General features: G+C 39.0%; 2 protein-coding genes across 2 annotated transcripts; both read left to right on the top strand.

Annotated features, from left to right (window-relative positions):
- The first annotated feature begins 436 nt into the window (after positions 1 to 436).
- Positions 437 to 1,902, top strand: RD3L (RD3 like). The gene is made up of 2 exons (XM_066552925.1): positions 437 to 735; positions 1,576 to 1,902. The coding sequence occupies exons 1-2, from the start codon at positions 437 to 439 to the stop codon at positions 1,871 to 1,873; spliced, it is 597 nt and encodes a 198-aa protein (XP_066409022.1). The 3' UTR covers positions 1,874 to 1,902.
- Positions 1,903 to 9,533: 7,631 nt separating this feature from the next.
- Positions 9,534 to 14,063, top strand: ATP5MJ (ATP synthase membrane subunit j). Its single transcript, XM_066551583.1, has 4 exons — positions 9,534 to 9,645; positions 11,247 to 11,370; positions 12,985 to 13,005; positions 13,867 to 14,063. The coding sequence occupies exons 2-4, from the start codon at positions 11,247 to 11,249 to the stop codon at positions 13,890 to 13,892; spliced, it is 171 nt and encodes a 56-aa protein (XP_066407680.1). The 5' UTR covers positions 9,534 to 9,645; the 3' UTR covers positions 13,893 to 14,063.
- The last annotated feature ends 3,883 nt before the right edge of the window (positions 14,064 to 17,946 follow it).

Raw genomic sequence — 17,946 nt, 5'->3', positions numbered from 1 at the left:
AACATATGTGTAAGTTCAAATTTTTGAAGTTTGGGAGTTTGTATTTTCTTGGAATGGACTGTTCTTATTTAGTTGGGTTTTTTGTGAGGTTTGAGGGGTTCTTTGTTAGCTTGCGTGATGGGGTTTAGGGCTTCCTTCCCTGTTTTTAAATCATGTATACTATGGATAAAATATGAAATATTTCCAAGGTGACAGATATGTACTTTCAAATGCTGTAAATTCCACAGAGTATGCTAACTCAGAAAAGAGACAGGAAATATTGTAAGGTGCAAGACTTGTCATATTTCATCATGGCCTGGTGATTTTGTACAGCCAACTAATCATTAATAAAGTTTCATTCAATCATTCAGTTCCTAAGAAAGAAGTCTACAGGTAAAAAGAACTAATCAGTTAGACAGACAAGCAAAAATTTTTTTTTCCTCTCCCCAGCTTAAAAATGCCACTTTTTGGCTGGATGAAATGGTCAAAAACTGATTCCTTCAAATCCACAAGATGTCCTGGATCAGAAGTAGTTACAAAAACCCTGCTGAGGGAGTTGAAATGGCACCTGAAAGAGCGTGAAAGATTACTGCAAGAGATTGAAAATGAACAAAAAGTCCAGAAACCTGGCATGGATTACAACTGGCTCAAGAACTATCAAAACCCTCAAGCAACAATTCCAGCTACTGAGCAACGACAGCTTGAAGTTCTGTGCTCTCAAATCCAGCCTTGCCAAACAGGAACTGTTCTCAGCAGGTAATTGTTTCGTATTTCCCTGACGCCGAGTTCTCTATCACAAGTAAGATGTTTCTCTACCTAATCAAAGTTCGTATTTGGCTCTGCTCTTCCAAAGTAGCAATGACAGCAACTGGAGAGCATTTGTACAGTTGTTTTAGAAATTACACCTTCACTTTAATATGTTGCACTTGAAGGAAGTTTTAAATCAGGATTTTCCTGGTCTAATCCAAACAAAGGAAATCTCGTATGACCCTTCAATACTTCCCATTTTTCCTGTTACTTATCCCTACTATTTATTAAATAGCAACCCAGTAACTAAAAATCAAATAAAACAACTAATATAATGCACCATTATGCAGAAATCCAGCCTTACTGTCTACAATACCAGAAAGCTCCTGAAAACTTGAAAATCAGTATAAATTAAAAAAAAAAAAAAATCCCTCCATGCATTTTATGAAGAAAAAATCTCCTATGTCTGCATTTTAAGTGCATTTTCTAGGGACTCAGAAACGACAGAACAAGTCCATTTGCCTTTTAAAGCCCAGAATACACCTAAGGGCAAAGTCAGTTTAAATCAAGTTACCCAGATGGGCCAAAGAATAAAAAAAAGGGAAAAAAAAAGCCTACCCAATTACAACTGCTTTCAATCCACAATAGCTGGAGCACATCCAGTGCATTGTTAGAGCTCTTTTCCTCTTACAATCTTCTGGGGGAGGTGAGTGGGGAAATGTGGCAGCAAGGAAAAAATGACACTAGAACTCAAGTCATTTCCTCCTTCCCCACCCCCAAATGACCAGAGAGGAAAGAGAAAAGTTTTCAGTGCCGATGATTAGATTTCAATTTTTGGTTTTTTTCTAGATTTCGGGAAGTTTTGGCAGAAAATGATGTTTTACCATGGGAAATAGTCTACATATTCAAGCAAGTTTTAAAAGATTTTCTTACCACCATTGAGAGAGAAAACCAAGCAGAGCAGCTGGTAGATGCATGGAATACAAATTGCCCTGAACATTTTAGTCTGCGTGGTGACAGCTCCAACAAGTCGGACAAAGATGAAATCCCCACGGTTTCAAGTTATGTCGACAAAAACACACAAAGCATGTTTCCCACCTTCTCTCACAGAATCTGGAATCTACCCTATTACTACCCATCAAGTTAAGTTGGTTTGTGTTACTTTCAAAAAGTCATGTAGCCGTCCACATTCCTTTGTTGTAATTGCCATCAAGACACACAGGAGTAAGAAATGTGACATCCTCCCCTTTTTATTCCAAGTTTAGAAATTAAAACCCTTTGTAATAGCTGGTATGCAGTAACTTAGGTATCAACTCACCTTTTACCTTTATAGTTTCTTAGAGCTGTTGTGTTTGGAGCCACCTTTTAAAAAAAATGTAGAGGTTTCTGAAAAAAAATCTGAGGCAGTTTAATTATCAGCCATATAGAGCTAGAAGTATTTCAGTAACAAAAAAAGATTGCTCTGCATATTTTGAAACAGCATCAATCCACAGAGTGTTAGGCAAAACTTCTGTGTTTGTCACATAGTTTTTAGGCTCTATGAGAACTTTATACTGTGTAAAAGAAATGGTTTAATATAACATCAGTTAAATAAACTGGTAAATACTTTTTGGAGCTGAATAATTATTTCTTAACTTCAAGAATAATTGCATGTAAACACTGACAGAACTCAGCTGCATGTACTATTTCTATGTTTTTTTCTAAACTATACTCTGCACATGCTGAAGTATGTGAAGTTGGACAGCTAAACAAAACCAGCAGATATTTAACAGCATTTAACAACTAGCTCTCTATTCTTTTTAAAAATTATTTAATTATTTAATTTTTAATAGCCATTTTTCATTTGACTTACTTGTTTTGAAACCCAAACTCTGCATTAAACCCTGAACATTTTGATCAAGTCAGATTACCTCTCTAGAATAGCCAAGGAGTCAACAGATCATTTCTAACACACAGGGTGTTCATTCTAAATTTACACATAACAAAATCTAATGTTTCTCAGCCACCATGATCTGTCACTGTGGGTTCACCAAGTTTTACAAGATTAATCACATACATAGCAGTCACAGTCACAGCAGGCAATTAGAGCAGAAAATCAATGAAAACATATGCCAGAACTCAGTTGGCTACATTTCCAATTGTGCTCCCATCACTGTAACAAGTTTTTACATGTTTCATATAATGTCTTTTTCCCTGTACTTGCTTTTGATCTGTCTGCTCGATCAGAAAAAATGGGCAAGACTCACATGGCCCAATTCACAGAATACACTATTTCATAAACAAAATTGCTTCCTCTGGTATTTTCTTCAAACATACTGAAGAAGCCAATCAGATTTCATCAAGTTGGTAACATAACTTTAAGGCATCTTACGCTCCACAGCTGTATCCCCTATTCCAGAAAAAAATTACTAATAATGCAACGTAAATTGGAGGAACAAATGGCACAATAATTTACTAAACACTTTTCCATCTTTTAAAAAATGGGTTTAAAAAGTCTTTGAAAAGCTTATGATATAGAGAACATTTCATGTAGAAAAATAAAACAATATTCACAGAAGATAAAACAATGAGAACTCCTAATCCACATAAAGGACAATGCACTGGAGGACTAGAGCAAAAAATTTCCAACAGGTTTAAAAGAATAAAAGCTACATCTCAATACCAAAAGAAACTAGCACCTTCACCTCCCCTGAACTAAATACACAAAGCTTCACAAGGACATCCAAACTTCTTATATCTGCACTCAGAGCTGCTACAAACTCTTTGCCCTCTTCTTGTCAGTTTGAGGATTAATAACAAACACTGTGCTAAACTCACTCTGCCCTACTGATGCAGCACAAGGAGGTGGAGATTCTCCTCCTGCAGTTCTAATCTAATCCCTGCATGAGTGCAGCAAGAGATTCAAAGAAAGGTTTTTCCACAGTGATAAAACTCTCACAAGTATTAAATATAAAGGACCTTTCCTACAGGAAGGGGGGTAACAGGTACTGAGTATTTAAAAGGTATTGGCAGAATTACTCTGAGAATTAACATTCATAATGCTGGTTTCAGATAGCTTTGAAGTGGTCAAATGTGCAAGATTCCTGCAATGGCAATTCATGTAAGTTTATTTCTTAAAATGGTATCCTCACAGCTCTCTATCTGAAAAATAGGTAAAAAAACTCTCAAAACGCAGCTTCCAAATTTTTACTTATGGAAAATGGAAGGCCAGTGACATGGAAAACCTACTCACCTTAACAATCACTGAAAATGAGCAGGGAAAACAAATAAACACAAGATGATAACCCCAGATACAACCCACCCATTACCCACGCTCTGCAAACTTCAATTTCATTTGAACATGAGCAAATGCATTTTTCCAAGTTCAGAAAGAGGGACCATCAACTATGCCATATTCTAAAAGGCAGTTGCTGCAGAATAGTTTAAAAATACAGGTAGGCATCATGGCAAATTCAATGTTAAATCCCTATACAGTGCCAGACAAATGCACAGAAAAGCTCACCTACTTTTATATGCATGTTTTAATCCGATTACTGCATCCAGTTCTAGTGCTCACATTTGGGGAGAAAGGAGAAGGAGAAAGCAAAGGGGAACTGCAGAAGGTACAGGAAAAAAAAAAATCCAAGAGCTGAGAAAATGCCCTCCTCTAAGGACTCACTTTGGCCATTTTTTCCAATACTGAAATGTGGGGTAACTTTGTGGAGTACAAGCACTTCCTCCTGTCCAAACTGTTATATACTCTCTCTAGTTAAAAAGTAGAGAAAAGCATAGAAAAAGCAATGGAGTAACGGCAAGAAGCCAAACTAAAAATGTTAAATATATTTTAAAGAAATTTGTTAGATTTACTGCAACATGCTGCCAAGAAAATCTGTTCTTCAACTCACCAGCTGACACAAGGCATTTGCTAGAATTATGCTTACCCTTAGAATTCAGCCACCTCAGACAGGAGTAAGATTGCTGGAAGACCAGTCACCACTACCCTGTGGGAGACCACTGTCCAAGCAACTGCTTCTTTAAGTATTTTATATTTATGCCCTACACAATTTGCAATGTAGTTCTAAAACTACACTGGCCCTTACACGGAGCCAGCAGGTATTTCTGCAATAGGCAGGGAGCCACCACAAACCACGCTGGTGACAGAAAGGTGAGTGGCAGTAATTCCAAAGGACAGCAGGGTCTCCCACCTGCACAAGCATCAAGCAAACAAACAGCATGCAATGTTTCCAGCCAGTAATTCAGCTTCAAAAAGGTGCTAACTTGGTGAAAGGTGCACCTATGAGATGCAGGAAATAAAAGAGATAATAAGCACCTTTTACACACTCAAGCCTTAACTGTCTTAATGTGAACACAATTGTGTTGATACCAAGGAAGGATTTAAGGGTCTGAATTTCTTTTCTTTCAGTTAAACATAATAAAAGGAATTAAAAAGTTAATCAATGAGCTGTTTAAGGACAGAAATTCCAGTCAGATTTTAGGAGGTTTCTATTTCTACTACCTTTCCCCAAGAACCTCAATTACTAATGTTGCTATTCTAGAGGTAGCTCAGGAAGCAAAAGAATCTTAAAACCTTGGAAAATGAGGCATCATCGGTAAAGGAAGCAAACACATTCCACATGTCTTTTTAGGGGGGACACGAGGCTTTTAGATCCCATTAAACAATCTCAGTAACATTTCTGTAAAGTATTATTACACACACTCATGTGCAATAACACACCTGTTATTACCAATCTGGTATCAAACTGACACATTCTTATATATAAATTTAGACAAAAGTGGTAGGCAGACAAGTGTCCATCAGTAATTGTACATCCAACTTCAAATAAACATAAATAAGCATTTCAAAAATCTGAATAACTTTGGTTTTGTCTTTCCCAAGAACAAAAAGGTTTGAAGGAAATAGACAATTATGCTACAAGCAGCCTCAACAAATGAGGAGAAATTCTTTTGTTTTCAGCTCTTCAAACTGTTTCTGAAGAAGTCAGTGAATAAAATACAAGCATTTCCTTTGAAATGCTTGAATCTAAACCACTCGAATCTAAACCTTCTATAGAAACTTCAGGTTTTGCAAAAACACTCCAAATGTAAGCACACTCCCAGAGCTGTGAAACAGAAGTATGCATGGAAACAAAACACACCTAAGCAAACACAGCTTCTCATAGAGATTCCTTCCATTTTGTGGCAGGACAGACACACACCTATCATCTATGCTCAAAGGTTTTACAGCTATTGTTGAGAAATTCTATCCACGCTTACATAAATGGTCATTTAAGATGTTTCTTAAATTAAATTAAATAATCTTACATTAAATTAAATATCACTTCTGTCCCACTCAGACATGGGGAAAAAACATTATAAAACCAAACCTGTAAAAATAATTTTTTTCCCTACTAACATAGCTGTCAAACTCACAATCAGATTATCTGCTAAGACTTGTGAGCAGAAAGAGTGAATGTTTCTGTTCAACCAAAAATAAAGATATGCCTCTGCCTAGTCACACAAGGCTTGATCAATCGTGCTTATTCCTCCTGTGTACTGAAAATACACAAAATAGATCTTGTGGCTTAGTACTCAGTTGGTTTAAAGAGTCAAACACTTCATAAATGTTCAGCTGGATTAAAGAGTCAAACACTTCAGAAACGTTACTATCGCTTAAATAAAGACCAAAAAGTCACAAACATCTTGTTCATACTGAGTTGAGGCATCACATTCACTGAAATAACTTAAAATAACTGTAAAATTTTGTCTGGTCACTTATGGAAAACTTTAACTACTTGCACAAAGCCCAGTAGCTCTTGGTCAGCAATTCAGAGCACTGACAGATAAAAAGGAATAGATATTTTGAGGTGCCAGTTTTGTCCTTCACTTGAAGCAAAGATAGAAACACTGCTAGCCTGAACAGCCTCTGCTGAAATATCAGACTACCTGATAGCAAGATGTTACGCAAAAAGTTCATTTTCTCTCAGATGCCAATGTACACCTTTTAAGATAAATATACCTTCCTGAAATACAGCAACCTCTATTGCTGTGCAACACACAGGGGAAAATAAAATCCGAAACACTCACTCTGGAGTGCATGCCCAGCTCATTCTAAAAAATACTATATGGAAGTACATATAAAACACTTTTCTACACAAACCACAGATACACTACCACACCTGGTCTAAACACCAAGATTAGTATGCACTGCCACAATCCAGGCAATACCCAGGAGAAAGTAGTTTCTGGATTTCAATATCTAGACTCCAGCGAAAAGCAAATGTACCTGCCTGCTCTGCAAACACACATACACTGCTCGTTGCCTGTAAACTCTGCCATCTGAGAATAACCCATAAAGAACAATACATCAATATACCGCTGACTTGCTTTGTTCTGGTGACTTAAATGCTTCCATAGGTCACGACAGCAATGAACTTGCGCATCTCATTTATATCACTTGCCACTGATAAAATTTTAAATTAATGCACCTGAGTGCATTAATTTAATACACTGAGTCCTTTCTAGTACAGTTCTACAGTTTTTTCAACAGAACTAAGTACAGCTGCACACCAGCGCTAATGCACTTCAGAGAAAGCAAACTCTACACGCAACCCATCTAGTGATGATGGAGACAACAGACCTAAGCAGTAAATCAGAAAACAACACTAAATACTAAGTGCACAAAAACGCATCAGCCACAAACGCTACCGGGAGTGTTAGGCTGGAATCCAACAACTCCACAGCGTGGGCCCACCAGAGCAGGGGAGCCAGAGGAGGCTGCCCTGGCTCTGGGGAACGCCCGGGGCACCCAGCACAGAGGACGAGGGAGGCCATCAGGAGCAGCGGCCCGGCGCCCCGCACTCACCCCGCAGCCGGCAGCGGTTCCTGTGCGGGATGGCGGGGAGAAGCGCCAGGGCGGCCGACCCGCGCCTCCTCGCCCAGGAGCTCGACGGCGGTGACGGCCCCGCCGACGGTGAACCAGTCCCGGCTCCGGTCCTCGCCGAGTTGCCGCAGCATGGCGGGAATGGCGGCCCCGGCACGCGGTCCCCGCCGCCGCCCTTCCCAGCGCGGGCACACCCTGCTGCACCCCGCGGCACCGCCCCGCTCCGGGGGCGGGCTGCTCTCCCTTCGCACGCGGTTCACCTGCAGCTGCGGGCCGAGCTCCTCTAAACCGGCCCGCAACATTTATTAAAGCCTTCCTTAGGCAGGACAGACAGATGCAGACAAGTATAGGCAGGGTCGAACACTAAGGCCTGCCATCACTACTGGATAAATTTCAAAAGAATAATAGGAAAAAAGATAAACGTGTCTGTTGAAGTTCCCTTTCACCCTGTCATCCTCTCTTCTGAAATAACTGCAGACAGCTGTGTGTAATTTGTTAAATCAGATAGATAATGAAAAACAATCTGAACACAGGGTAGAACCTTACTTTCTCTAATAGGATTTGTCATCTCCACACTGAGTACCTGATCCAGTGCACGTATTTGGCTGCTTTAGAACTCTTACTGTCAGACAGGTAAATACAAATCTAGGCTATATGTAGAGAGATATGGGTACCACGGCCTCTGGTTGCTTAATATATCAGCCTCAAAATTCTAAATTAAAGAAAGAAGGGGATTTTCCTCACTAAAATTTCAAGAGGTTTTTAAAGTTTTAAATGAAAGAGGTGACATAGATGCAGCATTTTGGCATAAATTATTGCTCCTATATTAAATGCAAAAAATGCCCATGTAAGATCCGAGCAGTCTTGTTTGCCCTGTGTGACAAAGCTCGTATGTAGCAAATCTATACACTTGCAGATTATGTAAATCACTCACAGGGAAAGTAAATGCAGTCTGTGATCCCACTAAAGCATTTTAACACACACGATAAAGGTCTGAGCTCTGCTTTCCTTTCACAGCCTCGGGAGGCCCGGGCGGTCATTCCCCCCCACCCCACCTCACAGAACAATGCCTGAGCACAGCTCTGGAATTCCAGTCACTCTGTCCTTCCCGCACCTGGAGGAAACGTGCAAAGCACGTTGGTGCTTCAGACTTCATCATTATGGCCCAGGGGGTGCCTCCCACTCCTCCAGGACAAGCTGTTCCCTGAGGGACATAGGGAACTGCACAGACTGCGACAGGCCCTTCCCGGCATTGTCCTGGCACGGCACCTGCTGTGCTTGCTCTTGGGGAGCAGGACTGAGGTGAAGATCTACACTGGAGGAGCATTGCCAGGGAGGGATCGAGGGAGGTGGTCCTGCCCCTCTGCTCAGCCTAGGGGAGGGGAATGTGGAGTTTTATGTCCAGTTCTGTGCTCCTCAGTACGAGAGGGGCGTGGAGCTCCTGGAGCAGGTCCAGTAGAGAACAACAGATAATGACTGGGAGCCTGGAGCATCTCTCTTACGAGAAAAGGCTGAAAGAACTGGGCCTGTCCAGCGTTGAGAAGAGACGACTGAGAGGGGACCTCATCAGTGTGTATAAATATCTAAAGGGAGGGTGGCAAGAGGATGGACCCAGGCTCTTCTCAGTGGTGCCGAGCGATAGAACAAGAGGCAATGGGCAGAAACTGATGCACAGGAAGTTCCACATGACCATGAGGAAGAACTTCACTGTGCGGTGACCACGCACTGGAACAGGTTGCCCGGAAAAGGTGTGGAGTCTCCCTCACTGGAGATATTAAAGAACCATCTGGATGCAATCCTGTGCCACGTCCTCTGGGATGACCCTGCTCGAGCAGGGAGGTTGTTCCAGGTGCCTGACTGCGGTCCCTTCCCGCCTGACCTATTCCGTGATTCCGGGGGCAGCGGGGCTGCCGCCGCTGCGATGCGAGGGCGCTCCGGTCCTCCGCGGCCATAGGGGGCGCTGCTGTCCCCGCCCGCCGCGCGTCCTTTCCCGGCGCGCCCCGCGGCAGCAGCGGACCCGTCCCCGTTCCCGAGTGTGACCTTCGCCGCTCCCTGGCACGGTGGGTCTGGGCCCGGCGAGCCCGGCTGGGTCCTGGCGGGCCCCGCTCGAGGGTGTCTCGGGTGGGGATAGCGCTACTTCAGCCTGGGAAGGGAAGGGAAGGGAAGAAGGGAGAAAGGGAGCGCGGCCCGCGGCCTGGAACTTTGCCGTTACCGTCCCGCCCCCGTGCAGCCGCCCCGGGCTGCGGCGGGTTGTGGCGGGGAGGTCAAGGAGGCAGCAAACCCGGAGCGTTATTCCGGGTAGATAGCAGGGGAAAAAAAATACTTTGAAGGACGTCGCGGCCGCACAGGCCCTGGGGAAAGGTCTCTGCCGGGCTTTGGTGCGGTGTTACGAGGAAACAGCGCTGCTTATTCGCTGTGTTCTGTGGCGGTGGGGAAATCCTCCCTTCCTGCTCTGTTCAGTCTCCTTGTTTGTTAGTATGTTTTGATATTCTGCTATAGCAGACTAACTGTTTATGTTCCACTGTTCATCTGAAACTACAAACGCTGGAAATTTAAGTGAGCGTTAAGTCCTTAATGCAGTGTCGTTAATAGTGTGGTGAAAGGACAAAGGTGTTTCAGGAACTTTTGCCACAATAATAAATTATTGAAATGACTGTCCGTTAACAAATGTAAATGGGGGTTTGTCTGTACCTATATAGGAATTGCCTCAAAGTTCCTTTAATTCTTTAAGAAACACATCGATTTTTCCAGTTGTCTGACAAGGGCTGCCCTTGCACCCTCTCCTCTTAGAGGGGCGATGCTTTAGCAGACAATGCTTTACATTTAATAACAGCAGCTAAGTGAGCATTACCTCAGAGAAGTTAACTCTGCTTTTCTTTCCTGAATCTCTGGTTTATATGCTGCGTATAGCTGACTTTATTGGGTTGTAATAAGTGTCAATAGTGACTATTGAGTGCCCATAAAACATGGGGTATCTCAGTGCAGTGTGGTGCAAATGGGAACTAACATTTATGTGAGTTAGGATAAGCTTTATTCTAAAACCTCCTACAGTTTTCTCTTTGTCTTGCAAAGCTGCATGGAAAGGAATAAACTGCCAACACTGACAGGCTTCTTGCTCTTGGGGCATATTTTGAAAGTCAAATAGTCATGATAAAGCATGAATTCATTAGCTTAACATCATTTATGTTGCTATTTTGAGTAGAAATTACCATGCTGGAAGAGACAGCTGCGAGGGAGGGAAGCTAAATTGGTAGTGCAAGGAAGGAGCCTCACTGGCTTGTCTGGAATGAGATTTCCTCCTAAGGGAATCTGGAAACTTTAGGAAAAAGCTGTTACTGATAGGCAGAGAGAAATCTAACTGTTGCTGCTCTGTAAATCTTCTGTTGACTCATCTTTCATCAACTGTAATTTTAAAAATTGTTTGTGTTAGCCCATAAATTGTAAACTTAACTCTGAATTATCATTTCTTCGCTTTGGAATAAGTACTTCTGCATGCTTGGGGATTTTTAACTTGTGAACTGCTGCTGATACGCATCAGGAATGTGTGTGTATACATAAAGGTAGATTAATATATATATGCATGTCTGTATGTATGTTAAAAATCCAGCAGGTAAGAATACATCTGCAAAAGTTAAAATGACAACACTTTTTATAATTTCAGATGGTGCAGGCCATGATTCCGAAGGCATTGAAACCCATGACATTCTACTTCTCTACTGTGTATCAAGAAATATGGGTTGGTGTAGCGTTAACATCTTACGCCTACTACAAGATTTCCTATGGGGGTGAGTCACACATTATAGTCTTTTTTTATATAAGAGAATATCCACAGCTGGAATCAAGTCACTGAAAATAGCCAGCAAGTCAGAAATTAACATTCTTCCTTAGGGTCAGGTCTTTGCTATAATAATTTAGGTGTTTTAAATGCTGATTGTAGATGGTTGCACAAAAATACTCAAATGTCAGTGTAACTGTGCTTATATTATAAAGATTAGGTAATGTTTGTAATTGGTTTTAAAATGCAGATCTAACTTATTTGTGATTTGAAAAAAAAGTTGTTTTAAACAGGTTCTCTTACACGAATGTGTGAAAGTGTATTTTGGGCTGATGGCATCTCAAAATGAGAGCTACATCACTGAACATGAGAATGTGTGTTACTTGGTGACACTGGATGACTTTCTCAGAGAAATAAACAGAAAATCTAATGTAAAAATAATAAATTTGAATGGGCCAGGTCCCTTAAAGCAGAAGGGTACAAGAGATTATGGTATCTTAAAGGTCCTGTTTGTCAATTTAGGCTATGCTCAATAAATCTCAAAACCTTTACTGGGTGTTGTGAAAAATGAAGTGTTTTAAGTTAGATAAAGGAACCCCTTGCTATGGCAGCAGCAGAGATATTACCTCAGTATTTCTCTAGCTTTGTCCAAATCATAGCATTCCAAAACTGATACACTGCACTTAAAAGTTTAAGTAAATATAATTAGTTGATCTTTATGGCTGCTTAGTGACTATTAAGTAAATATGAGTAGTTGAGGTAAACAGGAAGGAAAAAAAAAGGTTTTAACTTTTGCTTTAACCTTTTATTTCAAGGAGAGTTCAAAATGGACAGACTTGTTTCAAACTTGTCTTCATGTCATGCTACATTAATTCATGACCTGGTGTAGATTTTTGAGGGCCAAAAAACCTGGATAAAGGGCAACTGTATGCTAAGCTTTATTTGAAAGGGAAAATAGTTTTTAATAGCTGTAGCCCTTTCTGCACTATGCAGGATAATTTTGCAAATAATATATAGAATTACAAAAGAGTATGTTGTAGGATAAATCAGATTGGAAAGGACCTCTTGAGCTCACCTGGTCAAACCAATGCTTGAAGCAGTTAGATCCCAGTTAGATCAGGTTGCTTATTACCTTATTCATAATTTAAGTGAGTATTTCCAAGGATGGAGATTGTACAAGCTTTTATAAAAGTCTTCCTTAGGAAGACTTTTTTTTCATCGTTATGACCCAGTGTTTTAGGAGAACAATTACAATGGTAATGTAAAATACAAAGGAAAATTTTAAAGCCAACGTTTCACTTCAGTGCACATCCATATCTTGTGTGTGTGTATATACCCATATATAATGTAAAACAGTGACATTCCATAAAAGTTTCTTTTGAATTATAATAGAAATCTTGATGACTATAATTTCTAAATGCATGGAGTGTTGGTTAATTAAAAACAAATAACTTTTAAAAATCAATATAAAGTTTGCAGAAATGTGCCATGGAAAGTACACTTTGTACACTTTCAATTTTTGTTTGACCTAATTATAAGCTAATTAAATATGTGAAAAGTAAATAGGAAATATATTTTTAACTGTCATTGTTCAGCTTATTTTTTTTTTTCTTTTTTTCCCCAGGCAAAAAATCATCAGGAAGTAGTAAGTATTAGATATCTAATACCTTGATATAATTTTTAAATAAGTACAGTAAAAATTAGTTCAGAATATTTTACATTAGATAAATTAGGGGCTTAAGTTACAGATTTAGCAAGTGTTTAAAGACTACTTCAAAATAAGTAATTTTGGTTGTATTGATAATTTTATATCCTAGAAACAACTGTGGATCTGCACATTATTAATCTTTTGTGTGGGTTTTAGGAGTAAAATGGAAATTCTATACCTTAACTGTGTGGACAAGGAATTTTTTTTCAAATAATAGTTACAACCATTTAATGGAATTACTTAAATCAGCATGATTTCAAGAGTACCTGCTATTTAGCTATCAAGAAACTAGAAAGTATAAACTTATGATTTGAATTTGTATCTTTATAAAGTAATGTTTAGATATTTATGGACAGTTTGTCTGACATCACACTGGAATTTATTTTTTCATGACCCGCTGTATCTCAGTTCACTTTCTGCACCATGAGAGAGAGCCCATTTGCTCACAGTTGAATTTTTACATGCAAACATTATTTACATTTTGAAATGTGCAATAAAAGAAAATACTGCCTAGTACTAGACTTAGAATAATAGTGTAAATAAACTTTAGTTCTGGAAGAACCATAACAAAACCAAGGAAGAATGGATGTTGACTGTAATAGGGCTTTAAAATCGCAAAAGAAAAATTTTAATATTTGCTACATTTACTTATGTACGTATTCTGAGGGTAGTGTTGTATTTGAATAGGCAATTCTTGTGCCCAGGTGTAAGTACAGTTGTCAGTTCTAGGACCTGCACTACATTCCTGAATTGATTTGCTTTACTGTTTGAACAGCCTAAATTGTGTCTTTGTTTCAGAGTCCTCTGGTTCTGGCCATCATTAAAGATCTCTTCTGTTCCTGGAATATGAATTTGGTGGTTCATCATTTCTACTGCAAATGAAGGGAGTTACAACCATAGGGAAATGAATACTAGAGCTGTACCTGATCCATCTGCTGTAATTGGAAAAAGAATAAATCCATTGAGCAAAAAGTAATTAAAGATGTTGGACAATATATGCTGGAGCGCAGTGCTAACCTGATTTTTAGAACAAGCTTCTACAGTTCTAAGTACCATGTTAAATTTTTCAACAGTATTTTAAAAGGGACTGAATCTTTATAACGAAACTTCTTAATAGAATTAGATTCCTTTCCCCCTCCTCCTAATAATAGCTTTTTTGGCTATTTACTTCAAAAGTGTAATTTAATAGGATGCCAAGTATGAGGACTTTAACCCCAGCTTTTTGTCAACTTGTGGTGCGGTAATCAAGAGTACTAAAAATTGTATTTTAACGCTTACATTTTTTAAAGAGTTCCTAGATCTGCAGGGTTTAAAAGCAAATATTACATTGTTATGAAAACACCATGCAAAACAAATGTTACAGGTATTTTTAAAAAGTGCATAATTGACAACTATATTTTTTTGTCCTTCACATTCCATAGAGCTAAGGAATTATTTTGAAAGGCTTTTTGTTTAGTCACAAGTTTTGCAAAGAAATAAGTAATAACATGCCCATATTGAATAAGAAAATTGATATTATATGGACTTTCATTCGCCATTGGAGCTTACCTCAGAATTTAAAGGGAATAATGAAATCACACACTTGCAGCAGTTGGTAATGAGCACAAACATTTAACTGGCTTCAAAGAGCTTTCCTTTTTCCTGAAAGTGTAGAAGTAATACTTGTGTTATTAGGATGGGTATTAGTGGTTTTTGCAGATGGCTGTTAGAACTCCATAGCAAGTGTATTTTGATACTGCAGGAACATATGCTATCCTATGAAAATCAGTGCTCAGAACTATGCATACTGAACTCTGTACCAAGGATACATAGTGTGTAAAACCAAAACTGGACTTCATGTCATGTTTTGTTTAAATTTAGCCTAATCTGCCTTTGAGAAGATTAAGAGGCTTAAGTCATTTTAATGACTTAATGCTTACGTACATCTTTTTAACTACTTCACTGAAACATCTTAAATCTTCCAGCTTGATTAAAGTTTTGCTTTTCAATCTCCTGACTGCAGTATCTGGTCATAGCTTAAATTTTTGTATTCAAACACTCAGAACCTTACCTGCTGATGGTAAACATTCCAAACACTGTTGCCTTTAATTTCTTCAAAATTTATACTGATGCTTATTAGCTGTACCTACTGAGTAGAGTAAATTTACAGTCTTATTTCTCTGAGAGCTTTTTTAAAGAAGGCAAGTTTAGCATCATTCATTTGAAAAGGTGACATATGTCCTTCATGTATTTTTGATATTTATTCCACCTTCCACAGTTTTCTTTGTTACACCTTTTCTTGATCTGTTTTAGCTGATTTCTTTAATCATTTCTATATGGGTTTTTCTGTTTCCTCACCACAGAGAAATGAATCAGAAATTGAAAGAACTCCTAGATTCTTTTAACATAAAATCAAAGCATCCAACAGAAGGGAATAGAGAATAAAAACTAGAAGAAAATGGAACTTAAATGAACAGATATTAAGCCAGTGGTAATTACAGGGTGAGTGAGTTGTGGTATACTTAATAAGCAGTTCAGATTGAAAATTTATGCCAAGTAAGGAGCTATAAGAGCATTTCTAATGCAAATTTATGATCACTAAGTTATAGTTCCTAAGATACCACACATACTTCAAATTACTTGCTTTAGGAATTTTCAATTACAGAGCTCAGGCAGACATATCAGGAAGAAATACCAATCACTGCAAGATTTGCTTCACCTTAGCCAGACCATTGTCACTGAGGTACATCAACATGCTCTTCTGATCTCCTGGGTTGGAAGCCAAGAGGAGCTTCTGCTGACCTGCCCTTGGAGCACACTTCACTGCACTTCTAGGTAAACTTCACCTGCTTCAAGTCTTAACTCTTCTTTCTATCTGACTTGCTTTATTTTCTAGTAGGGAAATAAAGTACATATGGGCAGCAGTGTCTGCATTATAAAAATGATAATTTCTACTGAAACAATGCCATGTGTAACTGGTTCTTCCATTTGTGCTTCTCTGTCAGGAATTTCTATGAAGGCTACAGAATATTCCCTCCTTTGTGATCCTTAACACAAATATCTGCAAAAGATAGAGGAAGTAAGACTGCTGTTGATGTTTAAATAGATGTTTTGTTTTGTTTTTTTAATTGAGTAGCATACAGAAGGGGGAATTCAGTCAGTGGCTTGACTCGAAGGCAGAAATCAACACACCCATAACATGTAAACCTGTAGTACTGTATACTTCCTGCTTCTCTATGCTGAAGTAATGTAAAACACACTAGAGGAAAGCAAACTAAGGCATTGTAAGAGCCATTTCATATCTGCAGTGAGGTGTGGAAAGAGTAATCAATTTTCATTGCAGCACTAGCACCTGGAGCATTGCTCTAGGTAGGCAAACATTTCAAGGAGTACCCACCCTTGAAGAGAATACTCTTATTTTACAATATGTGCCTTTCTTCTTTTTTAGTAATTTAGCTAAGGCTATTTCTAAAGCTAGCTTAAAAATATTTTCTTGTTCCAGGTAAGTGTCTAAACAGACAATACTCAGCTCCTGAACAAACTCATTTGCTATGCAAATGACTATGTAAGATCAGGACATTAATCCATGGATGTAATATTCAACATGATTCACAACTAAACACTGGTGAGGGATATGCTTACTGCACATTGATGGATCATGTTGCTTTCCTTTAGCTGCTGCCTCTTTATATTGCTGACATTTCTAAAACAGGATTGTATTTAAACTTTATGTAGGAAAATAGTTAAGCAGCTGCATTCTTAATTTGTCGCCTGTGATGAGGCATCAGCAGTGACAAAACCTGTTCACTACCTTTGCTAGGTTAGTGGAACAACAAACATCTTTAAGCATTGAAGAATCTCATCCAATTACTGCAGCATCCTTTTGACTAAATTTTGTTGTGGCACTGGTAACTTTTTTTTTATAATCAATACAGAACATGAAAGCTCAGCAGTAGGAAACTGTATTAATGATGACAATGCTAATGCTAGATGTCTTCTTACAGTACAAGTACTTCTGTATTTGCCTCTCCATGCTGGGTCTTACTTATAACTGGGATTACATTTTGGAGCTTGGAAATTTCTAAAACATTTAAAGTTCTGTTCTACAATTAGGAATCTCTGAGTTTCTCCTGCATGCTAATAAAGTATGATAGAATACTCTAGGGGAGCAGCAAAACAGAGTCAGAGCCAAGGAAACATTAGTCACAAGGCCCAACCTACTTAACCTCCTTAATGGCTAACTTAGAAAAAACCCAAATGTGTATTCATGTTAATTGGGAGGATGAGTAAAGCTGCAGGAAATGATCCAAAGTAACTAAAACAGCTGAACAAGTCTCCTGTTTATCTGACTCATGATAGCAATCCAGTACAAAACCGATACAGAGCTGATATGTTCGTGCCTCTTGTACTTTGAGTCCTTAAGGAAGCAACAGTATCAGGTGCTTGTTAGACACAGGTGCTTGTGTGTGACATCACCACCAGCTGGCTGAACTGAAACAGAGGAAATCAATGTGTGAAACTTCTATTGTTTCATTCAAAGGAATCTGTGAAGTTACTGGGAGGGAAAGAATAGTGAGATGGAGAGTCCCCGAGGCATTAAATCTGTTAGTTAATTCATTAAATGGAGGAACAAGAAGTGACACAGTAGTGTTTGAACAGCAAACTCTTCGAACTACAATTCCATGACCTTTAGTAAGTAACATTTAGCAGCTAATATTTTTAAGAACATAAAGCCATATGGCCGATTTGGTAATTTATTAAAGTCTCATAAATAAGACAGTCTTATGTAGTCTACTCCACTGCTGCAGGCAAAGTACTTGGAAACAATTATTCTGTCCTAACCCAAAACGAACTGACCACCAGAAGAATGGATGATTTAGAGGTTTTAATTAAATTCTG

The sequence above is a fragment of the Molothrus aeneus genome, chromosome 6 (assembly GCF_037042795.1).
Source record: "Molothrus aeneus isolate 106 chromosome 6, BPBGC_Maene_1.0, whole genome shotgun sequence".
NCBI classification, from domain to species: domain Eukaryota; kingdom Metazoa; phylum Chordata; class Aves; order Passeriformes; family Icteridae; genus Molothrus; species Molothrus aeneus.
The sequence above is the reverse complement of the archived record's forward strand: the minus strand, read 5'-3'. Positions and strand labels throughout refer to the sequence as shown.